At 29.7% G+C, this 22140-nt stretch overlaps 1 protein-coding gene across 1 annotated transcript; it reads right to left on the bottom strand.

Annotated features, from left to right (window-relative positions):
- Positions 1-13724: 13724 nt before the first annotated feature.
- On the bottom strand, positions 13725-20631 carry LOC127739258 (homeobox protein SIX6-like). The gene is made up of 2 exons (XM_052250880.1): positions 19935-20631; positions 13725-14415 (listed from the first exon to the last, which is right to left on the bottom strand). The coding sequence occupies exons 1-2, from the start codon at positions 20504-20506 to the stop codon at positions 14211-14213; spliced, it is 777 nt and encodes a 258-aa protein (XP_052106840.1). The 5' UTR covers positions 20507-20631; the 3' UTR covers positions 13725-14210.
- Between the last annotated feature and the right edge of the window lie 1509 nt (positions 20632-22140).

Raw genomic sequence — 22140 nt, 5'->3', positions numbered from 1 at the left:
AATAACAAACATGGAATAATTAGGAAATATGGAACGAATAAGCGACAGATGTCCATAAGAAAAGAATAACATTGCAAAAAATTGTGGAAGTAAACATATACTTACCAAAGATAAGGTCATTACATATAGCGACGTTCGTATTTCTAAGTAGTAAAATTCTTCATATTCAGTATTTGAAGGCAAAACAAATTTTATCGTAGAAACCCAAAATATCAATATACACCAAATCTAATTGGGCATGTAAATGAAAGACACATATGTATGACCATTTCCTTTATACAAAAACTACTATAATACCATGCACTGAAATAAAGTCTGGGGGAAAAAGCTATATGATACTCTGTTAAACTTTTGATTAATATTTCTGTAAATTACTTACTGATTCCTTCGATATTTGTTGCAACTCATTTGATGAGAAAAGCTAAACTTCTGCCTTAATAGTACATTAAACAACTAACAACTTTATGATTAGACTTGGTGTTAGGCCACAAAATACCATCATAGAATTGTAAAATCAGCGTAAAACACTCATTAGTTTCTCTTTAATTAGACATAATCTCATGCAGAATATTTATAATTAGATGTATGATGCAGCCTTCGGCAGATACCGAAAATCAAATGAAAGTTGGTTATTTTCTGTCTAATTTTGTGTTGGAACATTTATTTTCAAGTTAAGAAGCATTTAACATAAGAACTGATGTTAAAAACAATGGCTGATTGGAAACATCGTACGTTCAAGCTTAACAAGACTTCTTTTTTAGATACTGGACGATGGACATTTTCTAGTGATCCCATACATATACCCGCTGTATTCAAAGTTTTATTGATTTCGACGGATTCAGCACAAATATCATTGACACCACATGCATGAATTTCCATTGAAAGTGGTTTGAAAATGCATGCCAGTTTTCAAGTATACAAAAGAACATACAAGTTAAAATAATGGTCACAAATGTTAAAACATTTAAAAAAATTAAGATGACCGTGTTTACACCTACCTAAAAAGGTAGGATAAATTGGAGAGTTTTAAAAATCTTCTGGAATTGAATTATATATATATGTACATATAGATATAAGAAGTGGTATGAGTGCCAATGAGACAACTCTCCATCCAAGTCACAATTTGTAAAAGTAAACCATTATAGGTCAAAGTACAGCCTTCAACACGGAGCCTTGGCTCACACCGAACAGCAAGCTATAAAGGGCCCCAAAATGACTAGTGTAAAACCATTCAAACAGGAAAACCAACGATCTAATCTATATAAAAACGAGAAACGAGAAACACTTATGAACCACATCAACAAACGACAACTACTGAATATCAGGTTCCTGACTTAGGACAGGTGCAAACAAATTCAGCGGGTTTTAATAGGCGCCAACCTTCACCCTAACCTGAAACAATAGTGTAACATCACAACATAGAAAGACACACTATAAAATATCAATTGAAATGGCTGAACTAAATCAAAAGACATATTAACAAAAACTAGTGAACATACACTGAACGAATAAATTTGATCTATGGCACAATGTAAATACAAAATTAATAAAACAAAGGGGTTAGGTGTAAAACAACATCCAAAAGACAACCATTACCTTGGACAAAATGCCGCCAAATAAAATAACGTACACAGGTAAATAAAAATAATTGTGTTGCAAGGTATACATGGAGTACGGAAATATTTTTTACAAAATAAATAATTTTGTTGTTCATAGTTCGAGAACAGAATATTGGACTGTTTATATATACTAGTCAACAAAAGTAACGATACACAAGTTTGAACCCCAATTTATCATGAAATATAATAAATAGGAAAAACTGTTAAATTATCCAACGAAAAACATTTATTTGCAAAGCAAATGCATATGATTAGAAGAATCGGACCAAATTTGAAAGTGAGAAAATACCGTGTTATTGAACACAGTGGTCAAATTTATTTTTCGGCACTTAATTTCGAAGATGAGATTTAAGTAATCAAATATCTGCAAAGGCATTCACAATTTTTAGCACACCATGTTCAAGTTGAAAGTTTTAAGTTCTAACATCGATTTTTTTGAATTATTGGGTGAAAATACTATTTTTGAAATAAAACAAATTGCCTTAAATCAATGGTTTTGATAAGAAAATAACACTCTGTAAATATTAGACCAATTGGGAAATTATTTACCTTGATACAGTGTATCCAATTTCATTATATATGGAAATACATTGCCTTGTACCGTTTCTTTTGTTGAATAGTATATAAATACGTGTTTTGCCATGGCATTGTAAGTCCTTTTTTTCGGCATATAACTTTCAATATCCCATCATCATCACTGCACACATTGCTGTTGAAGATAATATTGCAAATATTTACATGTATTGTAAAATTTTGCCTCTTTAACCAAAAAGCAAATAGAAATAATTTGCATCTTTTATCCCTGGCTTTCAAATATTTTTGATTTAAACGTTTCTGCATGTAATTATTATAAATCCAGAAAAGCGCTTCGGACGCACCAAATTTATAAAGTTTTTTTTTTTATTTTATAGACATTGTTTCTACTTCAAATATAATTTTGTTTACGGCTAGTAAGCCTTTTTTAACCAAAAACCATCAAAATAGCAGTTTAATGCAATTATTAAGTATTAGTATTTATAAGTTGGTCATTTGTTTGGAATAACTCATGATATTGTTATAACCTCAAAGTACACATACGAAGATGTAAAATTATGAATTTTAGTAAATATTTAAATTCTTTTGAAAATGGCTGTTGTGTGAAGCAAGTACAGGGATAGTGGTCCTACCTCTTTAGATCCTTTTATCAAGACATGTAGTTGAGTTATGTTTTATGGTCGGTTGAAAGACTTTGGCGACTCATTCCAGTGAAATAACTTTATATGATGACGTCTGCCATGCAAACATGTCGGTATTCTTCTGAACTATAAGTTTAGATCAATGGACAAGACATTGGATGCAAGCAGATTGTTGAAAGAAAATGATTTTTTAACCCTAGAACTCATCCATCGATGTTGAATTTAAATTTTGAACCCATTACCATATTCCAAGATTATTCTCCAGCTATGTTACATCAAAGCCCTATATGGTTGCGAGTTATGGAACGATTTGACTCAAACAGAACTATGTTAGAAAGATCTCTTTAATACGCGTGCAAAATCATCCAAGGATTTTAAACAAGAACCCGTTTGGACAAAGTCCTCTGGTTGGTTCACAATTGAAAGCTACACTGTAAAAATGGTGTTTAGATCCTAAACACATTTCTAAGCACATATTTTGTGCACTTTTTTTTTACATGTTTATATCTAAACGTGTCTCAGTACAATGTGTTTAGGATTGTGTTTAGAATCGTGTTTAGCTTAGAAAAAAGTGTTTAATTTCTAAACACTTTCATTTTTAAACACATTAAAAGTGTTTAAATTCGAGACATGTTTAGATATTATGTGCTTACTGAGAAATGTGTTTAGAAATTAAACACAATCCTAAACACGTTTAGATCTAAACATGTAATGCAAGTGTTTAATTCTAAGCACGACTTTTACAGTGTATACAAACAGATATAAACTTTTAATGTTTTGGTAAACTATGTAAGTTGAAGTCTTTTGCGTTACCAAACAACTAATGTCATGCAGACTAATGGAAATAAAATAAAAATTGGTTCCTGGACCACTTTGTTTTATACCTCACATAATACAGATGACAAAATACAAATGTACAACATTGCAGAAGATATCGTAAACTTTGCAAATACTGCTACTTTTCCATCTAAAAAAATTGGATCAGCCATTGCAGCCCAGATTGTTAAAGCAACTGCACGAAGAAACATTGTGGTTATCCAAGATTCCACATATGATCATGCATTTAAGATATTTAGACATATTCATTCTGAAATCAAGCCACATATATATAAAGCATGGAAAATTGCGAAGCAGTTTCCTGGACTTCGTGCTTCTGACAAGTATGTTATTGACTTATGTTCTGTAGGGCGTTATAAAGATTAGCATTTACTTTGTGTCAAATGTGGCCGCAAGTTCTTCTTGAATAGTGTTGAACTTTTACTGGTTTCCTGTGATTATAGTATTCGAGACAAAGGCAGGACATAATCAACAATATAATTCATATTAAAATCAGTGTCTATATGTCTCTCCGCATCTGAATTCACAAGTATGCAGTTCTTTCATGCAGCACATTCTTCGAATTAGAAAAAGGCGAGTTAAAAACTTAAGACGAGTTGAAGTTTTTCTCCAAGATTTGTGTTCATCACGTGAGTGTTGTTTTTTTTTTGGGGGGGGGGGGGGGACGTATAATCCCCCTATAGACAGCACTCACCGTGTAATTCTATAACTTGAAAATGTAACTTACACATTTTCCTTTGTTTTTTTTTATAAATTGCATTTATACCAACTAAATCTCTATCAATCAGAAAGAAAGTTATACTGCAATGAGTAGTAAAGTTTAGCAACATATATTCTAATAACAAAAATTTAAAACAAAATATCCAAATTTGCTGAAATAAATTTTTAACAACTGTTTTGCCGAGTCAAAAATGTATCTCATGGTTTTATTTTCTTTGTTACGATAATTTATTTTATTGTTATGTTATGAAGTTTGGTTTATTTTTGAAATATGAAATAAAATATATGTGTTGATAAACTTTTTTTACTCAGTATATAAATATTTCTCTAATTCTTCGTCAATTTATCCCTTTCTGCACCAATTGTATAAAAAAATTTAATCAACGTGTGGTTCGTTTGATCTCAGTTCTTCATTGGTTAAAATTCGATTATGACGTCGAATTTCCTTGCTTCCCTCTGAATTTCCTATTGTGACGGCATCAAAAAATGCGACCATGCCTGATGACGTCACATAGAAAGAACACATCTTTTTGCAGATCATTCAAAAAGAAGGAATAAGTTTGCCTGCATATTGTTTGAAAATCATTAGAGAAACAGATTCCACCACCAAATCTCGTGTAATACGATATTTATCCACTCTCGACAGTTAAATCTTAAATATTTAAAACGCTCGGCGAGCCTCGCGTTTTAAATTTGAAAATTTAACTGTCTCGAGTGGATAAATATCGTATCACACTCGATGCAGTGGTAGAATCTATATATATCACTGTTGTATTATCTCACAAATAAGAACTCCAATTTATTTATGACAATTAAATGTAAATTAGAAAAAGAATAAAATAATTTCAGTTACATAATTTACAAAATAAGTTTGTGTTTATGCTTGTGATTCTAAAAAAGGAGAGAAGATATCAAGGGGATAACCAAAAAACCAAAAGTTTAAGAATGATAACAACGCCATCGTGAAAAGAAAAAGGGCGAACAGAAAAAAAAACAGAAATTTACAAAGCACTGAATTTTAACATGGAAAACTAAAGATTTAGATTAGAAGAAAAACAAAACGGATGCTCTATATATATAGGGGTTAAATTAGTAAAATTATATTACATATTTTTCAAATTTTTAGCACAATTGAATGGAAAATAATTTTAATTTGCTGATCGCCAGTTTTCTATATGAAGAATCGCTTATATCTCCTTCAACAATGAGATCGTGGTTAAAATTGGGGAACCAATATAGAAGGAATTTTGATATAATTGTAAATAAAAAACTATTAAGAAGTTGAACGAGAAAATGTAATGGGTATTTTCGTTATTATTATTTTTTTAATCATCTCATTAAATAATGTAGTCTATTTTTATTATTCGTTGTAGTGTCTGCTTTCAAAATTACCAAAATATAACTGCGCTTTATTTTTCAAATAAACTTTGCGACAAATTATGCTAATTCAGTCTTTCTACATATAGTTTCCCTAAGCATTTTTGTACTTGAAACATGAACAATAAATTAAATGTTGAAATGTTAAGATGGCTAACAATAAATAAATAGTAATCGAAAAATAAACTTTTGTCAAGTATTATTTAAAGAAGCATGCCATCTGACTATATCACTTAATTCAACAAGACAGAATTGCATCGTGGGATAGATTTTTGGGATGCATTGTGCTTATTGTTATTCATCACGACAATTTTCTTTATTTAAACAAGAGTATCTTTCCAATTTATCCTATCATGCGGGTGGTTTTATGACTATAGCTGTTGATTTTCTTGCGTCAGATGTTGGACCCTGGGGCTAAGAACGTTTCTTCATTTCTAACAACTATCAAACGGATAATTTCCATATTAGAAGACAAATATTGAAGATATTATTTTAGCATGCGGTAAATCTGAAGTATTCTTGTTTTATACACGTTGGTAAAGATCAATGAGTTTGCTCGTTCTGTCGTGTAAAGTCTAAAATAAATAGTTTATTCTTGCCAATTGACTGCAGACAGTAGCCAGAAGCTCTCTGAATTTTTATTCAACATCAAGCAACTATAAAAAGTTTCAATAGTTCTACCATGCTGATTTCTGATTTCCATGTAACAAATGAAAGAATATTATTTCCAATTGTTCATCCAGTTGAAAACGTTACAAATGTTTGATCACGTGAGTTGACATGTGTGACTTTATTTTGAAACTTTTTTATCCCCAAAGAATGAAACGCTGAAAAAGATTTATATACAAGCTGCTTTTCCCCCTGAGCGTTGGCATGTTTTAATTTGTTTTCAAATGTTCCCTTCTCCAAGTAAAATTTGTAACATCCGGCAATGTATGAATGTTAAAATTATCTGTTGTGAAAAAGATAAAATAATATATAGTATTCTATATTTCACGTAGCTTTCTTTGTAAAACAAAAATGTAATATATGCTGGGAGTTATACTGCATAGGCTTCCCTTATATACATATATTCTTAATATTGAATGCTATTTGTGTGCAAGTCATTTTGTTTTAAACGTTTTTTTTATATTTTTATGAAGGCGATTTTTCAGCCTTTTGAAAACAGCACTTTTTGTCAAAATATACATACAAGCTCTCAAGTGATTTTTCGTTCGCTGTAAGCCGGTGTAAAACACAAATCGTTCAATCAATCAAAACTCCTAGCTGCAAAAGTGTTGACAAATAATAGATGAGGAAATACTACAAGAACTACTTCATATGAGAAAAAATCACGTGCTTATATATTGATTGGTTATTGTTTGCTAACGTCTGGTGTCAAACATTTCATGTAATACCAGAACGAAAACAAATTGAACCATACCACAAATAAGTAGGTATTGTGACATGGGCCGATCTGGTTGATGCGTTCGTCATTTGGCCTTGCAGCAGGCCAACAAACAAACCCTTCATAGAATTTTCACAAGGATTTTTAAAGTACAGAAAGCACGTGGTAGGGCGGATTACCTCCCTTTTCTCCCTTCCAAGTCCAATGCAAGTAACCACAAATTACAATATCCCTGTCACCCTTTGTGTCACATTTTAACACAAAGTATAACCTACAAACACAAGATCTCAAATAGCAGAAGTGTGGTTACTTCCACATCGTGTATCATATACGGGGGATATATATACGCGTGTACGGACTTTAAACAATATTAGAATACGAATATATGGTGATAGATATTCACATTAATTTTCAAAGTACATAACAAAAATTACGAAAATCAAACCAAAAGAAGGAACATATATATACAAAAGATGTCCAACACCATGAAAGTTAAGTTAACTGCGCTGCAGGTCTTCAACAGCATATGAAAACTGATACGTTCGTGTACAAAAGCAGTAAGCTAACCACTTATAAATAGATAAATAATTGTTTTCCTGTAGCCTTAGCTTTTTTAATGTCTTACAAGTGGGAGTTAGTTGTCGGTCAGCTCAATACAGAAGGATTTCCAAAGTAAAAGTGACATGTAGATTGAAGAGCAGCACTAAAATGAGGGTTTTGATGTTGTTTTTAATTCTATATATAGTTTTTATGCAAATTTCTCTTCTTTTTTGTTTACTTTTTTGGAGCCCCTAATTCTCTATTCTGTAAACCCATCCGTGCACTCCCTCTATAATATATACCCCGGCGTTTCATTTTTTTAATTCAATGCATGTATATATCAATCCATGCAATCGTTTTCAAGAAGCATAATGTATATGCCACAATGTCATATTTCCTGCCCTCGTCATTCTATGATACGATTTTCAAATGTAACCATCTATTATTTCAACGTTGCTTTATATATGGTCCTATTTTTAAGATTGGTTGTCATCATTTGTAAATATTTGAATGTTTTTCATGCAAGAAGTTTGTAATTGAATGCGAGGTATTACTTGTATGAACAAGAGTGTTACATCTCAGCGTTACTTACAGCTTGGAGTAGAAGAAGTCTTTGATATATATAGCTATAGACTTAGCCGATACTAAATGTACAGTATAGACATACAAACACCATATAACCATCTTGACATTACCGAACTTAGAGAACATTAATGAACTTTACCGCATGCTAAAATAATAACTTCAATATGTGTCTTCTATAATATGGAAATATACGTTTGATAGTTTTTAGAAATGAAGAAATGTTCCCAGCCCCGTGTCCAACATCACGCTCTCGGGAGACGGATTTATAAAAGTTTTTAAGTTTTTCCAAACAATTTTTTTTTTTAGTATTTGACTTGCTATGCAAAATTGTACTATTTTATTGTTATAATTTGTTTTAGTAATAAATACTGTTTAAGGTGGTACCCAACACCTTGACTAATATTAATTTGGCTCGTTTAATTTTCATAAAATTTTGACAAAATGTTTACTTTGACCCTTTGACAAAAATATAAAAATTTCAAAAAATTTGAACCAACCACTTTATCAGAAAAATTTCATTGGTTATATAGCAGTTTGACAAACACTAATTTTGATCATTGAGAAGTTTAATATTTCCTTAACAAAACAACGTAATTAAAACGTTTAGCTGATTTTTACAGAGTTATCTCCCTGTAGTGTTATGTACCACCTTAAACTAAACGAATAATTATATATCCATGCTGTCGCTCAAAGGGTAAAATAAAATTGAAAGCTAAAGATGATACGTATGAAAAAGACCGAAAACTATATTCAGTAACAACCTAACAGAACAATAAAGGTAGAACAAATATAATAGAACATCCTGTGTTTGGGCATGAACAATAAAATACGCCTGTTTTAATTGGTTTACGATCTTTTGTATCCCACTAATAGTTAATCGGACTTATTAAGTTGCAAAGGGGAAGTTTTGAGTCAGGCTTGCTGTTTGGTTTCACAAGTTCTCATATTCTTAACACTTTTGAAAACATCCAAATATCTTTAAATTATCACCTACGTTCACCTTCTGTTGTATTTAAAACCTTGAACCATTTACCCTTCCGGAGCCCCTGAGTTCACATGATATACCGCGACACAGAATTGTTTCTGTTGAATTATCTTTTAATCAAACTTTTTAATTTTTAAGTGCTCTAAACTAATTTTACCTCGATCAGAGTATAGAAGTATCAAATTGACACTTCCAGGATCAGAGATATAGCTTAATCTACAGAAAAAGCGCATGATAAAAATGTTTCGTTCAGAAAGTACATTCAGTAAAAACAAAAAGTCGTTATTACAGACAACATCTAAATGAGCATCGTTTAAAAGAATGCTGGCAGTTGTTGGAAGCTATTACAAATAGCATATTGATAATATAACATCTTATAACAGTAATACACTTCCCAGTTACTATAAGACAGTTATATTTCCCATATACTATAATACTTACATCGGTACCCATCACAAATGTGATAGACACCATTGTGCCGTTCATTTGTAAGCTAATTTGTCTAAGTAGATTTTGATTGTCACCATTCTGAACAAACAGATCAGTTGGTCAATTGACTGGATATAAAGACATCCCAGCATGCAACGTTCGCACTACAACGCAGAATCAAATACGTGTTTATTGACATCTGAATAAAGATAGTAAATTAATTTGCTGAAGTTCACAAAAGACTTACACACCTGGCACAAAGGAAATTAGAGGGGAAGTTCTCATTACGGGGCTCCCGCTGGTTCTATTCACTCAGTCAAACTGACCGAAAATATATCTTCAATTGCAATTTATACTGACAAAAAGGGCAATTCTTTGACAACATTTAAATAATAATTGGTCATTTTCTACTTCGTTAATCTTTTTACATCGGTATTTTTCTTCCAAAAAAACCAAATGAGATTAATGACAAAATGGCCTTCCAATCAAAACATATCATTAAATGGCGCGTATTACATCAAAATATAAAATTATAATGATTCTGCTAATGGAGTACTATGTGTTATTGAACAGACGAATGAAGATTTAATTTACTATTATAGGAATATTTTTTTAATAAAAAGTTGCTTTTAACGATATTTAATTTGGAAGATTAACAAAACCACCACGAAGTACAGAAGATACGAAATAAAATATATATAAGGCTGGAACAAATCAATTAAAATCAAGTAAATCAGAAAATCTTAATTTTGGCCAAATGTAGATCCGTAAAAACAGAGATGGATATCACAATATCTGGACCAAAAGCGGTACAAAACGCGTTGAAAACTAGGAACTGTGAATATATGATATAAATAAGGAGATTTAGTATAACCACAGATGTATAACTATCAGTGCGACAACTATCCATAAAAACAAATAGACAAAGATATGGATATTTACAGGTCATCCTACGGCATTCAACAATGAATAAAACCCATACCATAGTAAGCTATAAAAGGCCCGACATGGCATAATGTGAAACAATTCAAAAGAGAAAAACAACGGCATTATTCAAATAGAAATAATAAAATACGGAAGACTGCAAAATAACCAACGACAAAATTAACCAACGAAAACCACGGACCACAGGTTTCTGGTTTCAAACACATGGGACAGTGTAACAACACAAAAGAAGCACAAACTATAAGACTCAGTTACTATAAGTACGAAGTAAACAAACAAACAAAAAAGAAAAAAGATACAAAGTACCGATTTAATAGTACTTGCAGCTACTAAAAGCTAGCATAAGGTCAAATTTCAACTTATCAATAGACTATGTTCTCCTTGATTAAAATGTCAATCAGTACACCTCTAACGGAATAACTCTTCAAGAAGTGCTTTTTATTCACATTACAAACAGGAATTTCGTTTGGAAACCTATTTAATAAAGTTGAAGCTGTGTGACAGGATTTATATAGCAAAATTCAGATGCTCAAATTTAAAATTTCCTGTAGAAACGGGAAGATGGTCTAGAATACCAAAAAATGAGCGAATTTGTCATCTCTGTGGAAACGGGATAGGAGATGAATTTCATTATCTATTCAAATGTCAAAAACAGGAAATAAAACTGCTTAGAAATAAATATATACCAGAATTTTATACTGCAAATCCAACGGAGTACAAATTAAAACAGCTTCTAACATTTTGTCATGTAGAACTTTACAAAAACTTAGCAATATTTTTAAGAATACTTACACGATACTTATGATTTATATTTGTCTTTTTTGAGTTGAATGTTATGGTAATTTGTAAATTGACATTTTGCTGTATTTTACCATGCATGCATGCATTATTATGTGTAGTGTAAATGTATTGAGTATAAAAATGTGGATACGTGTATATATGATGTCCTCTTGTACACCTATATATATATATGTGTCTGAGGTTTAATAATAAAGTATTGTCTATTGTCTATTAAGTGTAAAAAGGTCATAGGCAGGTTGATAATAACACGACCTTTTCAGTATTATTATTATTATTATTATTATTATTATTATTATTATTATTATTATTATTATTATTATTATTATTATTATCATATTGCTTTGGTTTTTTTATTGTTTCGTTTTCCAATTTATCCTACTTTATATATTTTTTTCAAATTACAATAAATTAAAAAAGTAGGACATTTGCTATATGTTAGCTGATTGTTATATCAATGAATTTGATAGCAGTTCTTCTTTACATATCATATTTTATTTAGAAGTCATAGTTGTCTATTAATTATTAAAAAAAAATGAGCAATTAATGTTAAAAAATTGCATCTTTTGTTTATAGGAAAATATTTTTTTAAGATGATGTACATCAATGCTTAAAAAAAGAAACACAAAACTTAATATGAATTAAATTGTCAATTTAGTGCATATATCACAGATATTCAGCATTATTGCACATCTACCAAGGCACTATACTTTATGTAGATATCAAACTATTGGAAAAAGAAAGTAAAAGGAATTGTGTGAAAATCCTTTCAATATAACTGATTGTTTTTAGACTGGTCAGCTACAGATAAATTTCACAAGGAAATAAAAGGGATTAGGCAACATATTGAATAGCCGGACATTTTGGATCTCTATACAAATTATCACAAGTCTAAAACTCTATTGGTCATCTGACGAGGGTGTTCAAACATGTTGAAAAGAAACATTTTAAGCCAGATTTCAAATTTGTCCACTTATATTCGAAATTTTCAAAACTTATTGCACAGCCACCCATTATATGTTAACTCACTCTATGAAGGAAAGCAAAACTTATGAAAGGGATGAATCTAAATAATATTCGCCCAAATCCAATTCCAATTTTATACTTTTTCTTCGAAATCTTAAAAATTGCGTCAACGGACGGAATACAATTGTTCCATTAAAAATCTATAAAAACATGGAATAAATATTATAATAAATTGTAAAGAAACAGTTAGACGGACAAAGATACAAGATCATCGAGGTTTTTCGAAACGATGGAACAAATCTACCCTTGAAAACATAGAATCAGCTAAAATTATAAATACTAGTATTGGTAAACATTATTATGTTCTAAGACAAAGTCTGGTTCTAAGAATAAAAAGAACATAATTATTCTTTAATTAAGTATTTTTTGACTATATGAAAACGTATATTTCCTTTCGAGATTAAGTTTTTCATGAGATTATGATTTACCATTTTATTTCCTTTGGTGTTTTAAAGAAAAAAGAAATCGAAGTAAAAAAAGTTTTACTTACAACGAGAGTGTGATTTCAATTCAAATGTTAAGGAATAGGTTTCGTGTTCATGAAAAGTTGAAAACTAAAATAAAATAAAATTCTTTTGTTTTTAATTGCAAATACATTAAGGAAAAAAAGACAAAAAAGTCCGAACAATGTTTCACTCACAAACCTATACCAACAGAGTGTAAAACGTTCATGTTTTAATAGTTTGATATTCAAAATACTTTCTCTTAATAAGATGAATTGATACTTTTATAACCATGATTACAAATCCTCTTCTATCTTTTTTTTTTAAATTGTTACATTTAATTAGAACATGTTATTCATCTTCAATTTCATTTGAATGACCGTTTTGCTTTTCTGAATATTATTTCTATTTGAACTGTTATACCAACAGTCTTTAATGATATGTTTAAATCTTAATTAAACGATAATATTTAAATTGAATATACTATAATATCAAAAAGTGGTAAAACATATTCCGAGTTTCTCAGCAGCGGAAAAGTTAAAAATTGTGAAACAAAACTTGAAAACTTTTCTCGGACCAATAAGATAGAAAATAGTTTATTAACCAAATATAACAAAAGTTTAATTCAAGAACTCTTTTGACAAATTATGTCGAATATTTGTAGATTTAATCTTATTGTTTGTCATATTTTAATTTACACGAATCCTCCTCGTATCAGATTTCGAAACTGTATCAAACATACCTTTGAAATAATGGAGGGAAAGAAAAAGGCAGAACAATAAAATCTCATGGAAAACATTACTTCATTACACATTAAAAAGTAAGCTTTTTTTCTGACTAATGAAAAAAAAAAGAGAATATAGACAATAACTTTATTAACCATATATATATAACAACAATTTATTTCACCATTAAATAAACAATCACCTTTGTCAGTCTTCTTTGATCAGATATTTAAAATAAAATGTTCATAACGATATATACACTATGTTTTATCTATGATTTCACGCAATGTTCCAGCATACATCCATATATACACGTATAACAAAGTTTAGCACTTTAAGCAGTCACGTGTTGCTATAACAATTCTCTAGACACTATAAATTGGCAGAGATTTTCTAGACAGTTTGCAGAGTTGAAATGTGAAGGATTTCCTTTGTTTTATTGAAGAATTACGAAAGATGAATCTTCAGTCTGACAGTTAAAGAATCAGTGGGAAAGGAAAAACAAACAGTATCTGACACTAATCCTAACTTCCGCCGTCGCAAACCCCCTCTGTAGGCAAGAACTGTTTTGACAGATTATCGTAACGATGTGTAGAATTTTACACAAATACTGATATTATTAAGTTGGACTAACACTTAGTTCGTTTGACTGTTCATGAGGTGACAACGGGGAACTACTTCTAGAATCGTCTAAGTCAATATCATCATCATCGTCATCGTTCATTATATCGATTTTATCATCATCGTCGAACGATATCATCGATCCATCAGTCGGTGACGAACTATGAAGACGACTAAGTTTATCACTGCCATTGTGCTGAAGCCTGAAAATAAATGATTTGTTAGAAAACAAATTGTTTGCAAATTACATACATGTTGGTCAAGCAGAAATACAACATATATAACATAACAGTGAAGAAATACATGTATAAACATAAAAAAAAAACATACAAAAAACCAGTGTTATGATATCGTAACTTTTGATGGACATGGACCTCATTTTCGCAACTCTAAAGATTTCTGCATAAAGTATTATATAAGTTTGTTTCTCTGTAATAACTCGTTGCATGTAATTAAAAATTTAAATGTTAATATCTAAGGATATAAAATTTCAGTCGATGTCATTTATGGAATGAAAACTTTTGGTTCTAGAATGTGAACATCTGCAGAAAGCTGTACTCTAGAAATATTTGGTTATTGACGTCGTTTGGTTGCACTCTCATTTACCTGTACGCTTTATTTCCTTTTTAGTCGTAAGAAAAAAACTCAAATGTAATTTTGCAGTTTCTATGAGTAGACGGGTTTAGATTTCTGAACAGAGTTTTTAAGCGACCTCAACAGAAAAGTGTAAAAGAAAATAATCAGAAATTTCACGGTCTTCAAATAAACAAGTTTTTGTACTTAAAAGTTTGCACCCTGGTATTTATACAGGGAAAATCTTTTAGGATGTTTCTGATCTTGCAACATATAAAATAACAGGTACACTTCTATACAATATAAACAATTAAATAAAAAAAATACATAATATCAAATTTAATTCGGTAATCTGAAATTGGCAGGTCAATATTGGTTCTACAAATCAACGGGTATAATAGCTTCCTTCTTAAACCTATTTGGAGAGATACTCAATTTAAACTATGCAAATTGTGCCGGAAAGGATCTCATGTCTCAGGGCTGTGTAAACTAGGTATAAATGTTTCTAATTTACTGAAAACAGGAGGGATTCGTTTAAATAACAATTAAATATCATTCGCTTAAAGCACCCTATCTTTTGGGCAGACATAAGAATCAAATGCTTTAATTAAACTTTTAAGTTTTTTCCCATGTGCACTGGTCGCATATTTTATATTAATATTCTTAAGTATTATATAAATTGAGAAGTACTAATAATATTTAAACATATTTAATGTTTCTTATTATTTTCCGTTGAGAATAGAAAAATGCATTTTTAACGTATTAATCATTAAATGAGACTTAAATCGAACTTAAATTATGTCTGTATAATTTTAGATTATCAATAATGTATTAAAATGGTCTGGAATCTCACATTATGCATACCTGTTAAAAGTTTATGTTTAAAATTGATAAGTGAAAAATCTTAAAATTGATTTCAATTGTTAAGATGATTTCAAAGTTTATTGTATATTAGCTTGAATTCAAATAATATCTTATCAAGCAGTTGGTAAACCAAACAATTAGAATTACTTAAATATGTGAAACAAAATAAAATGATAACCATTATCCGATTTTCAACGATAAAAGACTTAAAAGATTTCTTATAATCATATCTGCTTCGTGAATGGAGTTTATACACTAAAGCCGATCTAGTTATGTACTTCGTGTCAAACTTGAGGCTAAGTGATGATCTCTTCCTTACATAACTAAAATCTTTCTTTTACCCATTTCGGCAAATACGGAAACGTTGGAATGTATTTAGGTAAGTCTTTCGAACTACAGGTGCGAGAAGTAAACATTTAAACAAAAGAAAATTGAGCTTTTTATCAAATAAATAAGAATGATATTGAATGTATTAGTGGATCGGTTGATGAATTGTATCTATCATTTTAACACTGATATAACTGGCCAGATTACAGATATTAATGGTTCAGTGTCGGTCAGTAAGAGTTTTACGTGACACAAACAGAAGGCATTTCTTAACGTAATAAGAATTTCTACTCATATATATTTATTCTATGTATAAATGACCTAAAACGATCTGTTTATCTTCATTGAAACCAATTAAATTTTGACAGAAGAACGTGCATCATGTGGAATTTTGACGGCTAATTCGGGTGTCTTATCAATGTCATTAAGAATATTGGATATATTTATCATGTATAAACTGTATGGGGGGATGTTTTCAATAATACTTTCATTTTTCACACCTTTGTCAAAATATCTCAACACAAATAATAATGCAATTTATTTTTTTCTATTAGTCACACCACAGATGTTGAATGATGACGAAATGTTTCATTAGGACTTTTCTAAAAATAATGTAAATTTTTAAAGTTCTAATCAAAATTAATCGGAATACTATACATTTTCTTTGATAAGTTGTGAGTTGGTCCATTCATTTGAAAGTTGAAATACAATGAACACTATTTATTTATAAATTAAACTGTGAAAAAGTAACTTTATATTCTTTTCTTTTCCTTCTTGTAATAAATAATTTGATTTACTTTTTAACAATACTGGTTATAAACTTGATGACTCTGAGTTCCCACTTTTAATTTTTTTATATTTTAGCTGTGATAATTTTTATTAAGTGTAAGTTATAAGGTTTCCCCGTTCCAATTAATATCCTATCGTCCACCCTCTTCATACTTAAGTATATACTAAAAGTTATCGAGCTTGCTTATTTTCTTTCAATGAGACTTGAGAGACATTAAAAAGTCTATTTAAGTAAAGTTTAAGAGGTTAATGAAATAACCAATTAGTCTTAAAATAACTGGACATTAGAAAGCCTTGGTGAGACCTGTCTGGGCATAGATGACCACTCAAGTCAAAATCTACAATAATATACATAATATCATCTTCCGATACACAAAATACATTGACAAAACGTCTTTAACCTTTCGTCGTATAATTGTTACATTGTCACAACTTTCCTGTCGGCAATAGGTTAAACCCCGTCTATAAACAACTCTAATGAAGCCTGGTGTAACTGCTTTACAGTAAAGTGTTGACAAAGTTTTATTCAATTTGGTTATGTTGGTAATCAAAATATTAGCTAAGAACAAACCCAAGTCAAAAATTTAAATAAATATAAATAATTTAAACGGAAAATCTATTCAGTAGCTGTCTAGAAGAACACACGAAGAAAATAGATTTTGTTGTAACTCTGGTCTCGTGGTATATTGATATTTAATTTCCTATTTTTAAGCTGTTTGTCCACATTAATCGGCGACAAATTTACAAATCCTTAAGTGAATTTGCGGAGTGTCAATCTCTTTACAGATAAATAATGTTCAATAAAAAGGAAAATATCCCCTATTGACTCAGTGATATAGATGTTCCACATTATAATAAATTGGTTTTATATCTCGAAAACGTTAAAGGAGAAGGAGTATAACAATACTTACTTTCAACTTAAAAACAAAATATTTAAATAAAGTAAAAAATTATATACATATTTTTTATAATGATTTATATTCTTATAAAACATATAGTTAGTTAAAATGATTAGTCGTTTATGAAATATTGAATTAAAAAACATGTTCGCGAATCTTCAAAAGAAAAAACATATGAAAAAATTTTGTAAAATCATTACAATATCAGGTAAAATCTGATAAATTTCAAATTATTCATTCGATGACAACTTTAGATTTTGCCTGTGTAGTAGAGATATACATATTGTTTGATTTTGATACAAATTGAGATATCATATTTTTCTCGATTGAGCTGTAGTTTTATCATTTGTAAACACAACATAAAATCAATCATCGATTCTTTGATCTTTACAATATTGTACATGTAAAAATCTGTGGAACTTTGCTCCTCCGGTCAAAGAAAGCATGTTACATATTACAACTTTTTCTTATTACTTAACACCTTCTTAAAGATAAAGATCAAGATCAGTTTAAGATGACCCTAAGCGAAGTTTGAACATACTATAATTATGAATAAGTTCATTAGAAAAAATATTGCAAGATTTAAATGTGATAAAAATTGGAGAGAAAATGGAAAACGATTAATATTTAAAAAAAAAATTATTAATACTGATTTTGGTTACATTGAAATCCCAACTGATGATAAACTATTGTGGTTACTACATTTGGTATGTATTTTCCTTGAATGTCGGAGTGGAGACAGAATTTTCACAAACTCTGAAGAAAACTATTTAACAATTCTATCATGTGAATTACCAATACAATTCTTTTGTATTTCAATTTTGTTTGTATTATGTCAAAATAAAATTGTTCATGAAATATTAGTACTATATTATAAATTTGAAAATGGAAAAGAATTTTAAAAAGTAATAAAATACAAGGAGATAACAATCAAAAACAAAGACTTCAGAGAAAGACAAACATGACAACGGACAAAACAAAACGGGAAAAAACAAATACTGTCCTAAGACCACTACACAGAAAACTAAAGATTTTGGACGTCCTGAACCCATAAAAAATCAAACCTCGAATTTCAATCACAAGTACATTAGAAAGGGATTCAGTAAATAAATATTTTAGACGTTCTTTTTATGGTTTCACAAAAAAAAAACCTTTATTCACTGAGTTGAAGGCAAAGCGTGAAAATTTCTGAGGTATGCTTTAAATTTGTGGAAATTTGGGATATTGCAATACATAATTTTAGCATTCTCCAGTGAAAAAAATCTTTATGGCCTACAAATGTATGACAACTGAAAAATCCGTATTCAGTTTTTGGGTAAACATATACTTTTCGATGTAACACCAATATACAAAAATAAAGTAAAGCAAATGAATAAAATAAGTAACAAAATTGTTGCCCTCCTCAACTCCTTTAAAAACACATTTTTGTTCCAAATTGTTTTTAATGAAGAAAGTACCTTGTTAAAAATGTCAATTGTTATTAAACACATTAGTATAAAGAAACTTCTGTATTTGAGTTCTCAACTGTTAACACGAATTATTCAATAAAATGCGTTACTGAAAAGAGAGGCGATATAAGAGAGACACTGTTTCGAAGTTAAATACAAACTGTGAATATCATACCTATGTAAACGGTTGTGTAATATTTTTTTTAAAGTCATTGCAATCAAAACGATCTTATTTAGACAATTGTTGACATTATTTATAAAAGAATTAATATAAAATATTATGAATAAAAAACTAAAATCATAAAATCATAAAATATGAAAGTCATGAAGAAAATCAAAGCTAAGTCAGTTCTTTTTTTATCCAATATTACAAAATATTTTATGAATATGCACAGAGAACGATGTGGACATTATTTATGCGTTTGTGAATTAACGATATGTCTTAAATTAAAATAGTAATGATAATAAGCGAATAATTATTTTTGTTATAATATTTAGAAGAAATGAACAAAACATGATTATAATCATCAATAAAACAACGACATAGATATAGAGTTTTTTTTTAATTTTATATGATAAATCTATATTTTATTCATTTAGAAAGACACATTTTATGAGTTATTTTATGTTATTTTATTTGTAACATAACTATAATTATTTTTGATTATTAACAAGCAAAATTATATTATCCAAATCAACTAAAACAAGCAAACTGTTAATTTTCAACTAATAAAAATATTTAAAGACATATACACACCCAGACATGCACAGAATAAATGATTCAAAATAGCCGAAAACTCAACTTTAAAACATGAAACATACCTATTTTTAGAGGCTGCAGCTCTGTCTCTTTGCCGCCTGTTTTTGAACCAGTTACCAACTTGTGTAGGTGTAAGACCAGTGGCTTGGGCTAGCTCCCTCTTCTTTGTAGGATTAGGATAGGGATCTTGTAAATACCATTCCCTCAACAAATTTCTCGTCCTTTCTTTAAAGCAATGCGTCTTCTGTTCGCCGTCCCATATTGTCCTTGGTAATGGGAACTTCTTTCGGACCCTATATTTATCTACAGGGCCTAAAGGTCTACCACGTAATTTCTCAGCTTCCTGATAATGTGCTTCTAACCACATTGCTTGTAATTTAGCATGGGATTCTTTGGTAAATTTGTGATGTTCTATAATATGATACAAGTCTCTAAAGTTTCCTGTATGAAATGCCACTAAAGATCTGGCTCTCAATACAGATTCGTGCTTATTCAAAGCTTCACATGCTGACGGGTTCACTGGCAAAGACCATAAAAAACGTCCAAGTCTTTCTATATCACCACTTTCTTCCAAAGTTTCACAAACTTGTGCCACTTGTTGTGGAGTAAAATGTAAAGTCGGCAAAGCAAACATATTGTCAAAATGTAAATGCACAATTCTTTAAAGCTTTTTTTCACACTGCAAAACTGTGAAATTTTAGTGTATTAATTCATTTCCCAAAACTACAAACAAATATCTCATAAACCGATAATACAATGAAAATGATTGTCAAAATCTGATATTATGATGTTTTCATCAAGAGTAAACATTGATATATCATAAGTGTTTGGGAGTGGTTAAGAATATTAATATACTGTAATCAAATATATCGAGCAATCAAAGTTTAAAAACAGTTGCAAAACGATTGGTTGATACTTCTCTTTTGAAATTATTACTATAGAGACAATGTCAATCACCGCCCACTTCTGTCAATCATCTCGTATCTTACATTTGATTGGACAATGATTAACAACATGAAGAAAACCTCACTGGATAATAATATTTTCAAATACTATTAATTGTTACAATGAAGTACTTACGTATGTAAACTAATTGGTAATGATAACGGGTAGTACTTGACGGTGTCATTTCATCACAGGTGGGCTGGACAAAAATTCCAACACAAAATGAGTTATACGATAAACATTTACTAAAACTAATTTCATTGATAGAATATTTTCAGTTTTGATTTAAAATATCTTCAATATTTCATATCGAGACAATGAATGGTTTAAATTCTTGACTATTTTATTAAATTGTTATAGAGGTTATTTTTCGTAAAGCTATTGAGTAGGCACTTGTGATGCAAATATTATTTACATTGCTAATTCAAAAATACTTTTTATCAAGTTGATTTAAAAGTAAAAATGCCAGTTGAAGATTCCATGTGTCATACACCCCGGGTTGTTGTAACTTTGTAATTACTGTGTAGAATAGGTTTGGAAAGATATAGAGAAAATTGTATCTGACAATGTGTCAAGCCAATGATCATATATTGTATTTTATTTGCAAAATCATCAAGATTTAAATAGAAATAAGTATGATTCGGAAACAGCATTAATTACATTTACTTGGTTTTACCAAGTATTTGTATAGTAAGAAGGTTCTTACTTTACAATCCTTGGTTTTACAAAAAAAAAAAAGAATTACGGTTTTACGGAATGTGTTTTTTTATGAGGAAGTAAATATATATATAAGAACATTTGTTGTTCGACCTGTTAGTCAAATGCGTTTTGTTAAAATATACTTTTTCACTTTTTTGGTCTTTTGGAAAATGTTGTTTGTGCTGTATTTAGACCCCTCTAACATGAACATTGTTTTGCATGCACACGTATAAAAATTTCGGTTTTTATCCAACGCAATCATAGGTTTGAACGTTGTTTTCAATTTAGACTTGTTTATATATATATACATGATTTCTAACCTATGTACTGTTTGTTCGAATTTAACCGAAACTGTATCTCGAATTATTACAAATTTTATAACGTATTCATAAAAATCAATGAATATATAATAGTAAAATGTGTTACTACAACAAAATGACCTATGCAGGTGGTTTCTTAAAGAATATCATATGTAAGAATACACACTAAAGATGTATTCTAGACAAAAGTGAGAAAGCTATATTATACCACCTATAACATAATGTGTGAATATTCTTACCAAACCGTTATAAACAGGCATGGGAAATCACTTGTATAGACAAACTGTAACACATACAGATATAA

Source organism: Mytilus californianus, unplaced genomic scaffold (genome assembly GCF_021869535.1).
Source record: "Mytilus californianus isolate M0D057914Y unplaced genomic scaffold, xbMytCali1.0.p SCAF_4, whole genome shotgun sequence".
Classification (NCBI taxonomy): domain Eukaryota; kingdom Metazoa; phylum Mollusca; class Bivalvia; order Mytilida; family Mytilidae; genus Mytilus; species Mytilus californianus.
Note: the sequence above shows the minus strand (reverse complement) of the source record. Positions and strands in the feature narration are given on the sequence as shown.

What these genes read in the sequence shown, in the direction of transcription:
- LOC127739258 (XM_052250880.1), bottom strand. Translation starts at nt 20,506, where the DNA reads ATGTTTGCTTTGCCGACTTTACATTTTACTCCACAACAAGTGGCACAA. An exon ending in GCTGCAGCCTCTAAAAATAG is followed by an intron (nt 14,416 to 19,934) that starts GTATGTTTCATG and finishes ATTTATTTTCAG; the next exon opens with GCTTCAGCACAATGGCAGTG.